We start from the raw sequence: 21,020 nt of genomic DNA, 5'->3' as shown, positions 1-21,020 counted from the left end.
CGACGTCATCTTTAAGCTCACAAGTGTGGCTGACAAACAGTGAGCCACACGTTCACAACTGAATTTAATGCTGTTGGGACAATCGCTCTTCGCATATTTGACCACATAAGATGTCTTCACTCCTCAAGGTGGACAATGAAATTAAAACCAAGGTGAGCGTCGTCTCCTGGAAACCCGCGTTGAGGTTATACGACGCGTTGTTGCTATTTGCCTGCTAGCATGTTAGCCACGTTTTTGTAGCATGATGTGAGAGCTCTGATAAGGCCAGGCTAGCAACGGCTAACCGGCTTGTTTCCCGCCTGGTACGATACACCTGTCAAACCTTCACACAGGTGACGTGTCAGGGTGACGTTAAGATTCACGAGGAGTGAATGAAAGTTTATGTTACGTCGCTTTTTTTCCCCCTGAAATAACTGCTAATGTTGGGAGAGCACATGAGGGCCTCAGTTAGCATGTTAGCCAACTCAACAGACTGCCGTTGGGATAGCGTCATGTTACTAATTTAATATTAAAGCTTCTATATCTGTCATTAATAGTCTCCATGGTGATTATTAAATAAACCCACTTTAAGTCTAATAAAAATAAAGCCCTTAGCTGCTTTTAGCAAAGAAACTAAGTGTGTTTTCTCATTCATATTGTCTGATATGTGGACTCTTGTTTTATGTGTTTGCAGGTTGATGCTTTCAGGGAACGTATAACTTCAGAAGTAAGTAATTTGTGACATTATAAACAAAACAAAAACAAAAGTTATTTTAAAGCCAGAATCAGCTAAAAGTTTGCATTTCTTTCAGGCAGAAGATCTAGTTGCGAATTTTTTCCCAAAGAAGTTATTGGAACTCGATCACTTCCTCAAGGTCAGTTTAATGTGCTTTAAATTGTTGTCTCAGATCTGTGTATGTCTTGGTAAGGAGTGGGTGATTAAATCCTCTATAATGTCGTTTTATGTGTTGTACAAAGATGCACAGACATATTAAAGGGGTAGCTACCACAGTGTTTTGCTGAAAAAGTAGTCTCATGGTGTTTATCAGGGTTCCCACGCGTCCTGGAAAATTTGGAAAACAGTTTTTCCAGTCATGGAAAACACATGCAAAAAAAAAAAATCTTGTGATGACCTGGAACATTATTTAAACCCCCGAAAACTACACAATACAGTATGGTGTTAGTATTAAACTGTACACTTTTATAAGAACGTAGATTTTTCTTAAAATGAAATCAGTTAGTCGTTTGTTTGTTTATTTACTATTACTCTTGATGAAAGCAAAACTTCCAGCAACCCTTTGTTACTGGTTTTCAGGCAGCCATGGATAATACACTGTTATTCACAAGAGAAAAAGCCACTGGGGTTGTAAATGAATTGATTAAGGAACATGTTAGTGTATGAGCACGCTCCCTGTCGGTCTTACCAGCCAGATCGTCACTGAAAATGTCCTGGAAAATTATCCCTGAAAAAGTGTGGGAACCCTGAATATGCCACATCGCCTAACCCCTTATTTTGTCCTGTGTAGGGCTGCATCTAACAATTCATTTGTTGTCATTGCCAGTTAAACTGTTGATCGTTTTTCTCGATTAAAATGCCAGAAAATGCTGAGAAATGTTAATCAGTGTCTCCCAGATCCTAAGATGATGTCTTTTAAATGTCAACAACCCAATGATGTTCAGTTTACTGTCATAGAGGAGGAAAGAAACCAGAAAATATTTACGTTCATACCTGCCAACATTACACATACACCTCAGATTAATAGAACAAATACAGGGTGTGACAGTAAAATTACGTTTCATCAGTCTTAAATTCATAGCTCACTGTAAAATAAATAGAAACAAAAAATACTGTAAATTTTTTAAGACAAAGGTCAGCATCCCAAATTTACATTAAAAAAAAAAAAAGTTTTTTTTTTTAGTGTCGATACCGACTATTTGTGATTAAGAAGACAAATAACTGATACTTGGAATCGAAATACATTTTGTGCTCCTTTTTATACGTCCACTACATTTACTTGATAACTTTAATTAATAGGGTTTTTTTGCAGATTCAGATTATTCAGTGTTGATTGGCTATTACTTGGATGTGTAACCAATCAGATAGTGTTGTGGGCGGGACATTGAGTGACATCACAGAGTGGGGACTACAGACAGAGAACACTGCATCAGAGCCATTTTCAGAGTGCACTTTTAAAAGTATGTATTTTATTGACAATCTAACACAAAAAAACGCATACCAATAATGGGGGAAAATCCTGAATAATCGGTCTGTCCCTTAAGTGCAAGCATTGTGAGATGGTTTGTGTTGAGGAGCCATCGCTGGCAGGTAGACCTTCAAAGAAGAGGAAGGATAAAATGATGCAGGATGTTAATAAAGGGGAAGGTCACGCACTGGGTTGAACGAGTGACACGTCAGACAGGGTCTTCTGCACACACGCACCTCTTCTTCTGGGTTGGGTTGCCAGGTGCCACGACACATGTCCCACACAGAAACACAGAGACCCTCCCTTATGATTTTTATCACTATGAAATCAGGAGGTTAATGGAGGAAATTACCAATCAGGAGCTTAGCTGAGAAAGGGTTGAAAATAGGGAGACTTGCATGAAGCTGGATTCAGAGAATTACTCAGAGATTAAACGTTTATCAAAATAGACAGCCTCTACTTTAATAGTTGACAACTTGTTGAGCAATCATTGCAGCTCTCGACGAGTCACAGCATGTTTGTAAAGAAAAACTGTACAACTGGTTTCCTTGTTGTTCCTCAGGACCCAATCATAAACATCACTGAACTGAAGGAGATCCACTCGGAGATAAACCTGACGGTGCCAGACCCCATCCTGCTCCCAAACCTGCATGACGGACTAGAAGCGGTGAGGCTCCATTAGAGAGCAGAACTGAATTATTCAGTGCTTATAACAGCTACTGTGTGAAGAGCAGAGGTGTGACCCTGTTTTATCTGTTTCACAGCAAAATGCCAAAAAGAGGAAGCTGGAGGATGGAGGAGGGGAGGACATGGGTGAGTAGAAAAATGGTCATCAAGCCATTCTCTCTGTCTAATCATCATTCCTGGTCATCATTTATGTATTTGACCCTCCTCTCTCTCTTGTTTACCCAGTGACTGGCACCAAAGTCTTTGTCATGCCTGGTGGGATGATGAAGAGCAACGGAAACCTTGTTGATCTTATCGAAAAGGTCAAACCAGAGATCAGGACGCTCATAGAGAAATGTAACACTGTAAGTAATGTTTTAAATCATTAGTCACACTCGTGCTCCAGTAGTTTATTTTGGTAATGTTGTATCACTTTTCACAGGGATTAGCAGCAGCGACCCTACATGAGTGCAGAGTCATGAGCGGTGAAGTTAAAATAAGTGAAGGAGTAATGAGGATTTGTTGATGAAACGGGACAAATATGACACGAGTGTATGAGGAGAGCATTAAATAAAACATTATTTTAGAGGACAGCGATGATTTAAACCCTTATCTGCAATATCTCTCATCCGTTGGAACGTATTGCCAGGAATTTTACTTTAAATTAGAGATTTGCGTCAAAGTTTTAAACTTCGATCGCATCCCAGATTCTGTATTCTCCTCTTCTTACCATTTCTCTTCTCATCTGCAGGTCAAAATGTGGGTTCAGCTGCTGATCCCCAGGATAGAGGACGGCAACAACTTCGGGGTGTCCATCCAGGAGGAGACGGTAGCCGAACTCAGAACAGTTGAAGGGGAGGCAGCATCCTACCTCGATCAGATATCAAGGTGAGAGGGCATGAAACTGGCGCCACGTCACATCGCTCGGCTGCAAGACTTATTTTTGCTACAGTTTTGTTAACAAGTTTTTTTTCGTAAATTGATTTAAATTTTGACTCTCTTCTTCACCTCTAGATACTACATCACAAGGGCAAAGCTGGTTTCTAAAATAGCAAAATATCCACATGTGGTAAGTGAATATTATCTAAAAACAATCAAAGCAACATCAACTTTCCTTCACCTTTAAACAGAATCTTAAACCAAGATTAGTTGACTAGAAAACAAGCAAAAATCCCTAAATTGCTGTTGTTTTGTTTTCTATATATTTTCTATTGGCACAAACCTCTGTGACAATTACATTGTGACTTCTTCATAATAAAAGATGCATCACCCATGATTCCCCTGTCCCTTGAACCAGATTACTCTACAAGCTAATGTTTCAGTAGTGCACCTCCCGTCCAGACAGGTTTCCCTCCGTCTTGGTTTGTGTTGGATCAATCACAACCATTTATCTAATATGGTGCCGATTTTTTTAATATGATGACTGACAGAGGAGCGTCACATGTTTCGATTATTTGCTGCATCATTTCCTGCGAATCCCTCGTACATGAACAGTTTGAGGCCAGGATGAGAATGTCAGACTCCACTTCTAACAATGAAAATGACACTAGAGAGAAAACATTGACTGGCTATTGCTTAAAAAGTGTAGACAACAAATAGTAGCTTTAAGTAGCAACTACTAAAGAAGTCTAACAGTAGCAATATAAATTAAACTGAACCGTCGGTGTCAGACGATGAACCATTTAGTTTATTTGATAATTTCAAGTCACAAAGCAGTAAAAGTTGTTTTTAGGCTCACTGTGAGCTAATTTGTTTGAGTATCTTTTCTTTTTTTATTAGGAGGACTATCGGCGCACAGTAACCGAGATTGATGAGAAGGAATACATCAGTCTGAAGATCATAGTATCGGAGCTCCGAAATCAATACGTATGTCATGTTTTTACTCCTCGTATCACTTCAATCTGTCCTTCATACCAACATGTCGATGGAAGTATTCTCACACAATCACACTCTTTTTTCCTCTGAAGGTAACGTTACACGACATGATCCTGAAGAACATTGAGAAGATCAAGAGGCCTCGAAGCAGCAATACTGACGCGTTGTACTGATGTTCATCCAACCATTTCAGCCTCCACCTCCCATCTCCACCTCTCCTCCTCCCCCCTCCTCCGTCTCCCTGCCATGACTGTCCAGCTACAGTAACCTGGTCCTGGTCCAAAGGACTCCGTCTAGACATTCACCTCCTTCAGTACAATCAACTCTCAGCCCAGTGCAGAAACATTAGCTTCCATAGATGGACACGACGCACATGTTTTTGTTTTAATTGTACAATATTTTTCTTGTTTTAAAACCCTTTGAAGACATAAATATTCTCATAGACGACAAAAAGCGCTATGTATTTTTTAATTTTAATTAAACGTTTCGTCCTCAGATCTTTTGTGAAATTGCTTCATTTATAGCTCTTAAGAAAAATAGTTTCCCGCCCACTGCTCCACTGAATGTTGACCTGTTTTATTCTTTACTGAAGTCTTACGTTAGACTCCCACTGCATGTGAAGATAGTTAAAAATGATCCAGAACATAAATGCTGTTTTATTTTTTTCCTCTGAATGTTGTACATTACACGGTTTAGTCGTTAGAAACATGAACTCTGAGCAGGTTTTAGGTCCGCAGGCTTATCGGTTTTCAGTGAAAATTCTTAAGTCACCAAAGCGTCTTTCATCGGGGCATTGACTCTATTTAATAAAAACATTTTGAATAACAGATTTCTTTTTTTTTTTGTGTTTGTAAAAGTTGATTATTGGATATCAGATAAAACAAGTGAGTTTATTTCTGCACATATCAAGATGTTCGGTCACACGTTCATACGTTTGTGTTGAGGTGCACAATAAAATAGCTTTTGTAACTGAGGGAAGAGTCGGGTTGCAATGTGTCTTCTTGACCCGCAGGTGTCGCTGTGGTGTCGATCCACCATCTGCAGAAAGGAATAAAACTGCACCTGCCGACTTTACTTTTACTTTGGGTTTGAGTCAGCAGGCTGCAAATCTTATTTTTGACACGACTACACACATTAGTCACATCAAGGGTTTGTTTTTGTGAGGTAAATTTCTCTTTGAATATTCAGATCTCTAATTATTTTACATAATCTGAGCACAGTGGACAGAGTGACACTTTTTGCAGGAGTTCAGTCAGTCAAAAGAACCTGGGATCCTGGTACCAGTTTGGCCCAATCCCAGTGTCCACACTCGGACTTTTTTAGGTGTGTTCCCTTTTTGTTTTTTGTCTGCGAGGGTTAAAGCTGCCCACACTGTCAAATCTTCAAGTGCATGAAGGTTCTCTTGTGCACATTTTGAGCCCTTTACGGCCACTTTAAGTCCACATTTCTGCACTTTACCAAAGAGAATTACCCACAGTAACATTTATTAATTACAATTACAACTTCTTAATCGCTACTGAACATCTGACATCTTTTCCTTCAAATGATTTCCTCCTTAAATCCCCCAGTTTATTAAACAAAAAAAAGTAATAAGCTTCTATGAAACTAGATTCTATTTGTGTTTATGTCTACTGGTGGTTATTGTTTTACAGGCTATATATATATATATATGTATAAATTTTTAAAAAGCAAAATAAAAAGTCCCAAACGCTCAAGTGAAGTGAAATGAAAGTGTCAAGTTTCAGTTTTGGCCCTCTTAGGAAAAAAGTTTGGTTTCAAGTGCACGAGGAAGATAAGATAAGACGAAGGGCGACAATAATTCAGCATTTACAAGCTCATTTCTGACCCTTTTTCTTCAATGTGTCTTTTAAATCAGTCAAACTTACACCTGCATGTCTGTGCAGACTTTTAAACTAACTAAATCAGAATAATTCAGACTACAAAGAATATATATACATGTATATTTTTCAGTGGGGTCAGTTTGGGTGAATACATTCAATATGGGAAACACTGTGATATGAATGTGCCACACCTGACACACTTTCTGAAACAGGGCGGGATGTTTTTGTTGTCCTGATGAGACACTCGTGATTAGATAAGACCTGTCCATCATGAGCTGACCAATAAAGTGATGTAAACAGGGTGGAGTTGCTCAATGTGCCTGACGCTGCTGTAGTCAGACTCCAGCCTCCTCTCTGTCGGTGCCCTTATAGAGCAGCAGCTTATAGATATGACTCCACGAGATAAGCAGCGGAAAAGAGCTGCGAGAGCCCGTCAGAGATAAGATGGTTGAAACGGCCACGATTGTTATGTCATCGAAGAAGTCTCATTTTCCCTTTCACCTTGACTCCAGCTACAAGTGAAGACTTTGATCCATTTTCTAAGTCTGATTTTTCTCACTTTTTCTAATGGAAAAAAAGTTTTCCAAATATCATTTTCATAAGAAAATTCACGTGGGAACCAAGTGAAAAGAAAATTCAGTTTAACACACGAAAAAAACCTTTCTCCTGCCAAAACTTTTTCACACATGTAATATAAATATAATATAAACAAATAAGAATTCAGGAGAACATTTGTAATCATTTATTGTGTGAAAAAAAAGTATTGGAAGGTGAAAAAAGTGATTTTTAGATTATTCTTTTTCAGGAGATTTTTTTTTCCATGTATGTGAAATCGAGTGGGGAAACAACAATGTTAAAGAAAGTAACAATTAAAAATGTTTTTAAAATGTGCAAAACTTTTTCTTTCTCCTTGGTTTCACACATAAAAGATATAAACAAAAATGATTTCAGGAGAACATTTTTATTCATTTATTGTGTGGAAAAAGTTTGGGAAGGTGACATTTTTTTTTTGTGTGTGTGTGTGTTTTGTTTTTTTTTTTACATTTTTTCAAGAGATGTGAAACAGAGTAAAAAAAAAATTTCATGAGAATTTTTTTTTTTTTTTGGTTACTTCCAAAAACAGTTTTTCTCTCCTGTCAAAGCGTTTTCTCTCCACTTGGTTTCAGACTAGGAAACAATAAATAAATACATTTCTGGTGAAAATCTTTATTTTTGGGGTATCTATAAAAGATACAAACAAATATGATTTCAGGAGAAAACTTTTATTCATTTATTGTGTGAAAAAGTTTGGAAAGGCAAAAAAACTTTTTTTTTTCAGGAGAAAAAAAGTTCAAAAAAAGAAAAAAAAAACAACAATAAAAAAATGATTTTATTTTTCAGGAGAAAAAAAGTCATACGTGAAACAGAGGAAAAAAATCATGAGAATTTTTTTTTTTTTTTTTTGTTACTTCCAAAAAACAGTTTTTCTCTCCTGTCAAAACTTTTTCTCTGCATTTGGTTTCAGACTTGGAAACAATGAATAAATACATTTCTGGTGAAAATCTTCATCTTCAGGGAAACAACAAAGTTCAAAAAAAGAAAAAAAAACAACAATAAAAAAATGACTTTTTATCAGGAGGAAAAAAAGTCACATGTGAAACAGAGAAAAAGAATTATGAGAATTGTTTTTTTTTTTTTTTACTTCCAAAACCAGATTTTCTCTCCTGTCAAAACTTTTTTCTCTCCACTTGATTTCACACTTGGAAACAATAAATGGTGAAAATCTTTATTTTTGGGGGAACAACAAAGTCACAAAAAGTAAAAAAACAAAAAAAAAATTGTATTTCTCCTGCCAAAACTTTTTCTTTCCACTTGGTTTCACACATATAAACGATATAAACAAATACAATTTAAGGAGAAAATTTGTATTTAGTTATTGTGTGAAAAAAGTTTGGGAAGGCAAAAAGGCTGTTTTTTCAGGAGAGAAAAAAAACAAAAAAAAATTCAAAAAAACCAAGAAAAACAAGTTTGTTTGGGAGAATTTTTTTTTCTTTTTTTAGGTTACTTCCAAAAACATTTTTTTCTCCTGTCAAAACTTTTTCTCTCCACTTGGTTTCAGACTTGGAAACAATAAGCAAATACGTTTCTGGTGAAAATCTTTATTTTTTCCTGTGTGAAACCGAGTGGGGAAGTAAAAATAAAAAAGCACAAAAAAAAAAAAAAAAATCTCCCACCAAAACCTCTTTTCCCCCACTTGGGTTCAGACACATACAAAACATAAACAAATATGATTTCAGGAGAACATTTTTTTAATTGTTTGGTTATTTCCGAAAACATTTTTTTCTCCTGTCCAAACTTTTTGTGTCCACTTGTTTTCACACTTTTTTTTCCCACAAAAAACATTTCTGGTGAAAATCTTTATTTTTGGGGAAACAAACAAAGTTGAAAAAGTAAAAAAAAAAAAAATAAATAAAAAAACATATAAAATATATAAACAAATATGATTTCATTTTGATATTCATTTATTGTGTGAAAAAAGTTTGGGAAGGCGAAATTTTTTTGGGGTGTTTTTTAACTTCTGCTTCATTTGTGAAACAGAAAAAAAAAAATTAGGTTACTTCCAAAAACATTTTTTTTCTCCTGTCAAGAGCCACTTAGTTTCACACTTGGAAAAAATAAATAAATAGATTTCTTGTGATAATCTTTATTTTTTCATTTGTGTGAAACTGAGTGGGGAAAAAACGTTCAAAAAAGACCTTTTTTTAAAACTTTTGTGTGAAAAAAGTTTGGGAGGAGAACATTTTTTTGGGGGGCTACTTGCAAAAACAGTTTTTCTCTACTGTCAAAACTTTTTCTCTCCACTTGGTTTCAGACTTGGAAACAATAAATAAATACATTTCTGGTGAAAATCTTTATTTTTGGTGAAACAAAGTAAAAAAAAAACAAAACAAAAAAAACATTTCTCCTGCCAAAACGTTTTCCTTGTTTTTCTTCAGGAGAAAAAAATATATATGTGAAACTTAGTAAAAAAAAAATATTTTCAGGAGAAATGTATTTTTTATTTATCCACTTCATGTGTAAAACTGAAAAACTTTTTTTTTTCTCCTGTCAAAACTTTTTCTCTCCACTTGGTTTCACACTTGGAAAAAAAAAATAAAAATGTGTGAAGCCCAAGTGCGTAAAAAAAGTTTTGGCAGAAGAACTTTTTTTGTGTGTGTGTGAAAACAAGTACAAATTCTTAGTTAAAAAAAAGTTAAAAAAAAATAAAAAAAGTTTTAAAATTCTCCACTCAGTTTCACACCTGGATTTTTTTTTCTTCTGAAAAAAACATTTATTTTTTTCACGTGTTTTGACAATGAAAAAAAAAAAAATTGAACACCACACAGAAAAATTTTCCTCACTTGCCCCTCAGGGCTTCCATATCTACCAACTACAGATATTTCCCACACTTGTGACACTACAGGTGTTTTCAGGTGAAATGTTTGCACTCAGCTCAAATTACAAAATAGTTTGCACAATCCTGCTGATCTCAGTACCGTCCTGCTGAAGCTCCTTTGAGCAATGTACCAGTGTGAGAGCCTAAAGGGATTCACGTGTTGTTCTGCCCCTTGACCCGCCGTGTCTCTCTGAAAGCTCATGGCTGTGCTGAAAGGCAGCGTCAGTATGTGGGCCTGCCGAGTGAAGGGGGCATGCTCGGGTTAATGTTTAATGGTTGTTCCTGCCAGAGAATTAATCAGTATCAGTCTGAGACATTCAGAGAAAACCGATAGGAGAGCAAAGCACTGAAATACACAGGGAGTGCCCTAATGAAGTCTGACCCAATATCATATAAAACACATTTAAATACACTTGATCCAGATTTTTATTTGGATCTGCATCCATTTGTCATACCAGACACCTAAACACACCAGATTTCTTTCATCCAGATTCCTGCATTACTCCAGGAGAAATTAACAAAAATGTAGAATAATAAGTATGACTCTTTTTTGAAGGCAGGTGGTTATAAAAACAGTTTTTATTTACATTTTTAACAACCTTTTCCTACCATCATTAATGCAGTATAAAAATTTGTATAAAATCTTCTTTTGTTGTTGCTCATCTTGACATTAAAGCTCCAGTGTGTAGGATTTAAGGGGATTCAGGTCCAGAAATTGTAAATGATGAGAAAACAAACATCCATTATCCGGCAGTTTGATTCTTGACACCACTTTCACGTTTGTAGATTCAGTATGGAGCCTGAGCCAGGAGAGGGTTAGCTTAGCTTAGCTTAGCACAAAGGCTAAAAGTCTTACTATCTTTTGTATTACACATGAGGAGAAATCATCCTGGTAAATATAGAAAATTATTGACTTAAAACAAAAAGGTGGACCTGAATCACAAGTTCTTGTCTTCTGTCTTTTCCTGACAAATCCAGCAGAGGGCCCAGGGAACCAGAGCGGTCGGGATTAAAAGTGCAACTGCGCTTTTACCAAAAGACAGGAAGTAGAAAGTTATTAGATTTTCAGCGGAAAATGTCCATCCATCCAGCAGATGAAGCAGAAACAAGGAGACGATAATACATCCCATCTTGAAGCTGGTGCTTGTTTTCTTCTTCTTGCTCTCGGCGTAGAGGGGCGAGTGCAGACCCAAACCCAGGCCGAACAGGGTGCCCATGTTGCGCAGGAGGCTGGCGAAGGGCGTGGTGTCCAGGTGGACCCACTCGGGATTCACACACCACCTCTGGGCTTTCTCCATCGTCCACAGCAGGTCCACGCCCACAGCTCTGAGCAGGAGGTAGAAGCCAACAGCGAGGGAGGTCAAGAAGAGGGTGGTGTGGAAGTATTTCCTCATGCTGGCGTCGTAGATCCATTTCTCCTTCGAGACAACCTCAGCTACTATTACACCTGAAACAGAACCACAGAAGAGAGGGTCCATCAAACAGAGGGCAACCATCTGGTTTGGGCCAGTAGGGCTGAAGCTCACCTGACATCATCCACAGACACAAACAAAATGCTTCAATACTGAGTTATTCTCACCTGTAATGACTCCAGCGACGACCTGATGGGGAAAGTGGGCCGCCATGTAGACCCTGGACATGCAGACCACCAGCACCACCAGACCCATGAGCGCCCACAGGCCCAGCTGCAAGAATCTGAGGATAGATACCAGTTTAATTTCATTCTGAGGGGCCAGAAATGTAAAATAAATGATCGATGTATTATCACAGACTCACTTGTATAATAAAGGAGGGCATCTCTTCTCGGTTGCCGTGGCGAGCAGCGCCGTTACCATCACATACCAGACACCAGCTGCTCCCATAGCGTGACCCGAAGGGCTTCCTGAAGGAACAGACTCGGGGTTAATCAAACACAGCTTCTTCCTCAGAAGGCAATAAACGTCACGTAATGAGCTGCGCAGACTGATTGTAGTCACATTATCTGTCTTATATAAGTCAAAGTCAACGTATATTTACTCCAGAATGAAGATTAGATCGTGTTTGTAAGTGACGAGTTTATCTGGAAGTGAGTATATAATATTCAGAAAACATGCTGAGGATCCTTTACTCAAGCAGAAGTAGGAAAAATACTCATTTATAATATTAATTAAAAGTATGTGCAGTTACTAGTTACTTTGCAGATTACGTGCTGCATCAGAGCCAAAGTAGAGGTCTTTTTTTTAGTTTGTTAGTTTTAGTTAATTGATTTTATTGCCAATTAATCCAGATAATCAGAAAAATGCTGAATATCTGATCTCATAATTGGTCAAATCATAGCACACAGGAGCTTTTATACATACATGTAAATATACTTTATGTACAATTTACTTTTACTTTTGATACTTTGAGACATTAAAAAATATTTACCAAAGTGATATTTTAACACGATATCTTTACTCTAACTTAAGTATGACTCTTGGCACTGATTTCATGCATTAAGCTGCAGCATTTATTTGAAATAAGGCAACAACAAACTGTTATTTTCATCATTCATGGATGAATCTGCAGATTAATAAATTGATTGTTTGGTTTGTAAAACTTTAGATCACAGTGTGACCTTCACAAGAGACGAATGAAGAAAAGAAACTAAATTTTTTAAAATAATTTAAAGGAAAAAACAGATAATCCTCATATTTGATATTTGAGACAAACTGTTTGGCAATTTTATATCAGAAATGATTCAAACGATTGATAAAATAGCGGCCAAATAACTTTGTTGACAAATCCATTACTCAACTATTGATACAGTTTCAGCTGTGCTTGTATAACTTGTCTGGTAGTTTAATCCACAACGAAGCTTCATATCTTTTAAGCTCTTTATGTAAAATCTTAATTTGTAATGTTATTAGTAGCTAAAGCTGTCGAACGACTCTCTTTTTGGCGTAAAAAGTACAATTATTCCCACAAAATGTGCAAAATATTTGACTAAGTGCAGTTTGTAACACTCACATACAGTATATGATCATGTAACATAGGGGCCATAATAAACTGAATATTGAGCACTTTTAAATTTTCACATTTTATGTACATTTCACCTGAGAAGAAAAACAAGAAAATTATACGAATAAGACATAATAACATATGAAAAGTACTTGAGTAAATGTACTTAGTTACATCTCACTCCTCCATATATGAAGACAGATATTCAGCAAGAAATCTGGAGCAAGCGTAGTCATCACATGGGCGTCACTGTACGATCAAACTGGGATTACTTTACACAGATTAACAGATAAAAATCACTACAAAAGGACAAAGGTAGCTCAGTTTATAACGCTGTTATCACACCCGGCATGATATTCATTCATGTGCACGCGCCAAACACGCCAGATCTAATCTCAACCCGGCTGATAGTTCACTGTGTTACAACCTCTCCTCCTCCACTCTACCTGGTCCAGTCTCACATGTGATGGGAAACTGCCGCAGAGCCGGGGCCGGTGCTGCTCCATAGAACCGGGTCTCGTGAACCCACCAGTACGGCCTCTCCCCGAACAGAACCCTGCCACGGAGACACCAAGACACTCAAAACACTACCTCTGAATGACTTCGGATCGACTTCACTGTTTTTTTTTCGTTCTGTTACCATTTCAGCACCAGGTTGAGCCAGTCTCCGAGGACCGCCACCCAGACGAGCCGGAGCCCCGTGTCCCTCCGCAGGTGGAACCAGACCGGGAAGAAGAAGAAGAAGGCGGTGTGCAGGTCGGCCACGGTGGACGCCAGGCCGAACAGGCCCTCGTACCTGCTGTGTGTGGTCTGCAGATGGACCGCCAGCTCGACCCCCCAGCTGTGGAGGAGATCCATGATCGCTCAGCCTCTGCCTGAGGATGATGCACTGAATCTGGGGTGTTTTTTGTCCCCTCTGGTCTGCTACTGTGTGAGAGCCCCACTGGACTTTACTCAAGGCTAGCTAATGTGTTTGCCTTTAGGACAGAGCAGACAAGTTCCTTGACCTTTACACCCCCGAGGCCCCTCCGCTCAAATCCATCATCACAGAAATCAGCGTCCGCCCCTCCGACGGATCACATTTCTAGGAAAACCTCTTTTTGAGCCAGTTGTTTGTGTAATCCATCGATCCTGGCTCACGGTTTTATCCTCTGTGTCCCGGGGAGAGTGAAGAGTGCGTCATCTGTTTCTTCCTAAATTAGGCCAAGGCAATAAATCGTGATACGAGACTTTATATTGACTTTGATTCTGAATATGAACTGAGAGTCTTTAGTCATTACATCCACATTACTGATGATCACTGATCAGCAGCCTCATTGTGTTCTGGGCAAAAGAGTTGAAATCCTGATTTATTATTTGGTTGGATGTTTAAGAAAAACTTGAGCTGTGCTTCAGGAAGGGAACCTTTTCTGTAGCAGATTTATTTTCTTTGTCAAGTTTGGGAGAGAAGACAAAGTTATTTTTAAGATCAAGCTGCAAAATAATTTAACAAACTGTTTGACTGTATTTTTGGTGTCTTGTAAACACGAGAGTCTAAGTGCATGACATGAAAATAAAAAGTGATTAATCATTGTGTTCATATTTTGTAGTGTATCGCAATATCGCTGCAAAATACGGCAGCCTTATTGGTTATTTTCTTAAATTCATCAATTTATTATTTAGTCTACATTCTTTTGGATAAAGAGTAATTTTTTTAAAGCTCATTAAGATGCATGCATTATTCCCAGAGAAATTAACAAAATGTTGAAAAATGACTGAAAAATAAATCCGTAACTTTGTACGGATCCTCACCAAAACTTACTGGGGTTTATTCTGGGCTGAGACACATCCTCCATCCAAGTGTCGTGGAAATACGTTCAGTAGTTTTTGTGTAATCCTGACGACAAACCAACAAACAACAAACCAACAGACACTAGCGGAGGTTAAAAGGGTTTAAATTACATCTTCTCAAATCAGTTTAGGATCTCGGGGCTTCCTGAGACTTGGATTACACCGGATGAGCTGTACGGAGCCATTTTATCTGATTAATTTCTCCTTTTTTAGATTTTAAAATAAGTCCCCATCTACTCCAGTTGATGTTTTGTGGACTTTGATATTTGGGGCGACTAGATAACGATTGAATTTTTCATTTTAGGGTGACCTTATCCTTTAAGGCCACGCTGCCCGCCGGCCCTCGTCCCCAAAGTGAGAAGTGATGAGGCAAGAAGAAACATGAGCTCATCTGTTTGCCATGACAGAGCAGTCAGCTCGTACACGACCTCCAACCTTTTTCCGTTTTATCACCCGACTATCTCCTCTGCTTCAAAACCCAATCATTTAATCATTGATCTCCTTATGTAAGTCCACTGTACCTCCACCAGTGAGGTGCCACCAAACGATCAGAGAAACAATTACATAACTGACGAGATTATAACACAGAGGCTGAGTGCCTAAACTGAAGCACCAGGGAGGATTTATTCTAAGAAATTAAGAGCTGATATTCACAAATATTTCACCAGCAAGCTCTGCGAACAGTTTGTGATACATCAGGTCGACCCCCGGGTCACCTGACTTCCTCTCTGTGCTGCGTACAGTGATAAAGATACTGATTGACGTTCTGTTTTCCCGCTATCATTTCAACTTTGTTTGTGCGGCAAACCTCCCAAACTCCCCCGACTCCCTGTGTTTTATTACACATGTGCAAGGTCCAAAGATCAGCGTGTGCATGCGTTTGGGTGGTGGGTCCCTCAGGTATAAAACCAACCAGCTGTCTTACTGATAGCAACAGTCCTTTTTTTCTTCTTACTCACTCACACATCAGAGATTTCTCTCCTTCTCTCAAGAGGCTAAAGATGAACGCTATCATGGACGCCATGCAGGGTTTTGGGGTGAGCACCACCCACTACCTGCAGACCAACTACCAGGACGCCCAGGGCTTGTTCCTCTGGGTGTCCTGGGCCGCGGACCTCAGGAACACCTTCTTCATCTTCTTCCCGCTGTGGTTTCACCTGCGGTCGTCGGTGGGCATTAAGCTCATCTGGGTGGCCGTGATCGGAGACTGGCTCAACCTGGTGTTCAAATGGTGAGTCACTGAGAAGATTCTCATCGAAGAAACGTAAAATTAAACGTCTTTAACAGGTTTTAAAGAGCGAATATTTCTGCTGTCCTCTTCAGGATTCTGTTCGGAGAGAGGCCGTACTGGTGGGTCCACGAGACGGCTCATTACGCAGACAGCGTTCGTCCACACATCGAGCAGTACCCCATGACCTGTGAGACCGGACCAGGTGAGAGACACTCACTCCTACACAGATTCATTTCCGTATGTGGGTCCAACATCAGCTGCAGATTTGGACACAGGGCCTCAAGATCGACCCGTCTGGAGGCGCTTTAAATTTTGAACGTTAACTCTTAGCTGGAAAAGTAGTAAAATTAGCAAATTTCCCGCTGGGGATGAATAAAGTTTGATTTTTTTGGACTGTATTTTGTGTAATTAAAACTAAATCTGCAAAGTAACCAGTAACTTAAGTTATCAAATAAATGTGGTGGACTAAAAAGTACATTATTTGCCTCTGAGCTGTAGTACAGAGTGGCTGAAAGTGGAAGTACAAGTACCTCAGTATTGTACTTCAGTTCGGTACTTGAGTAAATCAAATGAACAGTGCCGTCATTGTTCTCGTCGAGTGAATCGGCCTCTGATATCTTGTATCTGATCGTGTTATCCAGGCAGCCCCTCCGGCCACGCCATGGGAGCCGCAGGCGTCTACTACACCCTGGTGACCTCCATCCTCGCCGTCATGACCAGCAAGAAGAAACACGGAGGCAAGAAATCCGCCAACAAGAACTGGTGAGTCACTGACCTCGTCTAAGAAATGTTTAGACGCAGTACAGCTTCACTCTTCTGTCTGTGTTGTTTACCATTTTCCATCCAGAGCTTATCACTGTGGACACGCTATCTGCTCGGCTCTGTGGTTGATCATTGACTCCTGAGAACTATTGGTCAGGAAGAGGAGATTATACAGAGTTGTTTTGACGTCCAGGCCGCCAAGAAAAACTGTGTTAATTGTTATATTGCTTTAAAGGTTGACCTGTTTGTTTTGGGTGGTGACCAGCAAAGCACTTTTACATCTGCACCCTCAATGTTTTACCTGTTTCAAAATAAAATAATCAAAGTTGTCTGAACTTTTATTTTGACAGGTATCTGAAGGCCGCTTTGTGGACGCTGTTCTGTGGAGTCCAGGTGTGCGTCTGTCTCTCCAGAGTCTTCATCGCCGCCCACTTCCCACACCAGGTCGTTGCTGGTGTTATCACAGGTCAGTCCTCCACACTGGACGAGCAGCAAGTGCTGTTATGATCAGTGCTGTGAAATTCTTACATATCGTTCCTTTAAGTCCAGTACTAACTAGCGCTACACAACATTAATATTGACCTGGATGTTTCAATGGTTTCTAGGTATGATCGTGGCTGAAGCCTTCGACAGAATTCAGTGGATCTACAACGCCAGCATGAAGAAATACTTCTACACCACCCTCTTCTTGACCTCCTTCGCTGTTGGCTTCTACCTGCTGCTCAAAGCTGTGGGCGTGGACCTGCTGTGGACCCTGGAGAAAGCCCAGAAGTGGTGCGTCAAGCCCGAGTGGGTCCACCTGGACAGCACACCCTTCGCCAGCCTCCTGCGCAACATGGGCACCCTGTTCGGCCTGGGTTTGGGCCTGCACTCGCCCCTCTACACCGAGACCAAGAAGAGCAGCAGCACGTTGGTGAAAGCGGGCTGCGTCATCAGCTCCCTGGTCCTGCTCCACCTGTTCGACTCCTTCAAGCCTCCCACGCACACCGCCGCCCTCTTCTACCTGCTGTCCTTCTGCAAGAGCGCCACCGTGCCTCTGGTCACCGTCAGCATCATCCCGTACTGTGTGAACGGAGCTCTGAGCCTGCAGAACAAGAAGGGAGTGTGAGGGGTGAACTCACATTATACAGACTTGTGAAACGGGGAAAAAAAAAACTTTCCTCTGGTGCTTTTGCCTTCATACGTCCAACTGACCCTCAGGAAGAGCCTATCACTGCTGGACACTGAACTCTGCGAGCACTGTGTGACACCATGTGAAAGCGATATCCAGGATGCTCAGGGGCACTTACAAAGACCAATTCTGAATTCATTCACAAAATATAATAATTACAATTGTTTCAGAGTCCTGGAAAAGGACGAACGACGAACTGTAAAGTGAATATTTTCTTCCAGTTGCTGTCAAACCTCACTTTAAACACAAAAACAGTCACTCACAGCTTTGATATGATGTCAACTTTAATAGTAATGTATTTTAAATGTTTTAAAAAGTATTTTTTTGAAGTGTTTTGAATATTTTTAATAAAAAAGTTCTTGAAAATGTACTAAATGACTGATGTTAATTTTTTTTCTGAAACATTCAACCACACTGAACCTTCCAAGTGTACAGCATTTATCTTTTCAATCACACACAGTAAATAGCCTTCATCCCCTAATAAAAGTACCTCAATGTAAAAAATACTCATTAACTTAATATAAGTAACTTAGTGAACAAGTTAAAAATGAGAATTTACTCAAGTAAAGTACAAGAAAGTTACCTGAAAACTGTAGCAACTTCATTTGGGATGTAAACAGGAAGTAGAAATGGAGTCAGTTAGCTAGCTTGCTAGTTAGCTGTGAGCTACAACTTGAATTCCATTTTTTCTTTTAACTTTGGCAATTTTTTTTGGCAAGAAAAGTATGCCGAATTAGCTGTTAGCAGTTTATGCTTATACTGTGCTCATCAACATACAGACAGCGATCAGTGAATTGCGTTGATATTACATTAAACTTAAAAACGTAACTGTTTTCAGGCAAGTTCCGGAGGTGTAACGTCTTTTTTCTGTTTTCCAAGCGGATTTCTGGACGTTTAATCCGATGGACATGATATCCTCAGAAAGCGTCTATCTTGTCTGTGTGTTCATATGTGACTGAGATATAAAGTGAGCAGATAAAATAAATATTACATTACAGGTACTTTAAAACGTTTCTTCACGTGGGGCTGTGGAGGATGTTAACAGGAAGTGTAATGTTGCCATAGAGTCCGTTAGCTAGCGTGCTATTAGCCTTGAGCTACAACTTGATTCCCGTTTTTTCTTTAAGTTTTGGCAATTTCTTTGGTAAAAAAGTATGCCGAATTAACTATTAGCAGTTTCCGTAACCATTGTACTCATCAACATACAGACAAGCATCACTGAATTGCGTTGATAATACAGCAAACTTAAAAACTTAACTATTCTCAGGCAAGTTCCGGAGGTGTATGGACAGCTTCTTTTCTGTGATTTCTAAACGGATTTCTGGACCTTTAATCCGATTGTCATGATTTTCTCGTGAGTCACACTGAATCTAAAAATACGTTCATCTTGTCTGTGTGTTCAGACTTGGCTGAGTTATTATAACTGTGAGCAGGAGGAGTACAAGTAAGCGGATCAAACCAGTGGACCAGACTACCTTCACCAAACTACAGTTTTTAGAGCACCGACATGAACCTGCCCTGTAACTCTACTTTTCTGCACAACAATTTTTGATAATTGATAATCAGTGATTGATTGATTGTTTAATTACTAAGTTCAGGAGAACGCAAAATTATGGAAGCTCATTTCTGCAACAAAGAAAAACAAAAACAACTTTAAAAAAATCTTGTGTTAAATGTTTGATAAATGTTTTTTATCTCATATTTTTGACTTTTTAAAAAAAAAAAACCTCTTAATTATGAATTACCATGGGAATGTATTTTTTTCATCAAGCTTAGTTTTCATCTTACTTTTTCTTTAACTGGCAGAAAAGTTAAAAATTAAGTTAACTATCCCAGATTCCGATGTGACGTTCTCAAACAGCTTAAACAATCTTTTGATTGACAATTGATCGACTAATCATTACAGCTGTCCTATAAAAATAAATTAAATAAAGTAAATATTTGACCTGGAGCATGTAGGGTTAGTTTGACTGCAGAGAAGTGAGGAAAAAAATCACCACCCAAGTCGTTACCAGTCTTGTTAAAGTACATCTATTCACAAATATATAATTTATTAGAAATATATATACATGTCCCCAATTTTAAATACCCCATGCCCCATTTAAGCTGTTGTCTCGCCCCAGAAGATAAACATAAAGACATTTTAAATCATTGACTCAGCACCAAAGAAGCCCTTTAGCCCAATTTACAGCGATGACATAGATCCACACGTCATGCAGCGGTGCGTGTTTGTGTGTCAGCCAGTGCACATAAGGCCGAGCTGAACTTTCAATATTTGTGTGTTTGTGTTTTGCAGAATACACACATGACATCTGTGGTGAACGCTGAGTTATGGAAAAAACGATTGTGTGTCACTGTTGTGTGTTTTTCTGAGCCATGTCACAAACACTGGGTCAAGATTAAATCCTCTGAAATCTAAATAAGAGACTGAAAGAGTTTAATTTTCTGTGCAGCTGTCTGCTTTATAATGCCAACATAGACTTTTGTGCATATATTAAAAAATGCAGATATTAAGAATACATGCATGTTTTTGCTGAAATATATTTTTCTGTTGCAGATGAGTTAAATGTCATTTATTGGAGACAGGGTTTATTAATGAGGTGAATCTCAGACTTACTTTTAAAATGAGTATTTGTGTTCATTTAAAAGTGAACTAATTCTCTGCACAAAGAGAAAACTCCCGTCGTTCACAGTTGAACTGCTGATCCTGCAGTCCTGTGCTGTGTTTGTACAGACCAGTGTGAACGACCGCAGAGCTGAAACGGAGACACGTGACATCCACCACACGTTGGTATCAGTACCCACCCTGATGTCAGTGCCCTCCTTTACAAAATATAAAAACTACATCACCCAGAAGATGTTTGAAAATGTGAGGCTGACCTAAAGCTTTTACTAATTTCCATTCAGAGATATTTTTCTTTGTCTCCTTTTCTTTTTAGTTTTACGTCAGTGCAATGTAGCAAAAGTTCAAAATCTTCTGGGTATAATTTCCTTTTTGAATCCAGTGTGTTTTTCCTCTCACAGCTCTGCACATTGGTTTCCAGAATGAACATGATCCAAAGGCCTT

The 21,020-nt window shown here is 38.9% G+C and overlaps 3 protein-coding genes across 4 annotated transcripts; 2 read left to right on the top strand and 1 right to left on the bottom strand.

Annotated features, from left to right (window-relative positions):
• The first annotated feature begins 4 nt into the window (after window positions 1-4).
• psme3 (proteasome activator subunit 3) lies at window positions 5-5,551 on the top strand. Its single transcript, XM_084342611.1, has 10 exons — window positions 5-152; window positions 674-706; window positions 792-854; window positions 2,746-2,850; window positions 2,948-2,996; window positions 3,096-3,214; window positions 3,601-3,737; window positions 3,864-3,918; window positions 4,629-4,715; window positions 4,817-5,551. The coding sequence occupies exons 1-10, from the start codon at window positions 111-113 to the stop codon at window positions 4,895-4,897; spliced, it is 771 nt and encodes a 256-aa protein (XP_084198737.1). The 5' UTR covers window positions 5-110; the 3' UTR covers window positions 4,898-5,551.
• A 4,982-nt stretch (window positions 5,552-10,533) lies between these two features.
• Window positions 10,534-15,511, bottom strand: g6pc1a.1 (glucose-6-phosphatase catalytic subunit 1a, tandem duplicate 1). Of its 2 annotated transcripts, XM_084342423.1 has the most exons (6): window positions 14,761-15,511; window positions 13,600-14,152; window positions 13,406-13,515; window positions 11,757-11,862; window positions 11,560-11,675; window positions 10,534-11,427 (listed from the first exon to the last, which is right to left on the bottom strand). In XM_084342423.1, exons 2-6 carry the CDS (start codon window positions 13,815-13,817, stop codon window positions 10,919-10,921), a joined length of 1,059 nt encoding a protein of 352 aa, XP_084198549.1. In that variant the 5' UTR covers window positions 13,818-14,152; window positions 14,761-15,511; the 3' UTR covers window positions 10,534-10,918. The 2 variants fall into 2 exon arrangements, with proteins under 2 accessions (XP_084198549.1, XP_084198548.1); XM_084342422.1 differs by having other exon boundaries at window positions 13,600-15,511.
• Window positions 15,512-15,536: 25 nt separating this feature from the next.
• Window positions 15,537-18,322, top strand: g6pc1a.2 (glucose-6-phosphatase catalytic subunit 1a, tandem duplicate 2). Its single transcript, XM_084342421.1, has 5 exons — window positions 15,537-16,020; window positions 16,113-16,222; window positions 16,662-16,782; window positions 17,133-17,248; window positions 17,388-18,322. Exons 1-5 carry the CDS (start codon window positions 15,635-15,637, stop codon window positions 17,888-17,890), a joined length of 1,236 nt encoding a protein of 411 aa, XP_084198547.1. The 5' UTR covers window positions 15,537-15,634; the 3' UTR covers window positions 17,891-18,322.
• Window positions 18,323-21,020: the final 2,698 nt, after the last annotated feature.

This window comes from Pagrus pagrus, assembly GCF_965226575.1.
Source record: "Pagrus pagrus genome assembly, chromosome: 21".
Classification (NCBI taxonomy): domain Eukaryota; kingdom Metazoa; phylum Chordata; class Actinopteri; order Spariformes; family Sparidae; genus Pagrus; species Pagrus pagrus.
The sequence above is the reverse complement of the archived record's forward strand: the minus strand, read 5'-3'. Positions and strand labels throughout refer to the sequence as shown.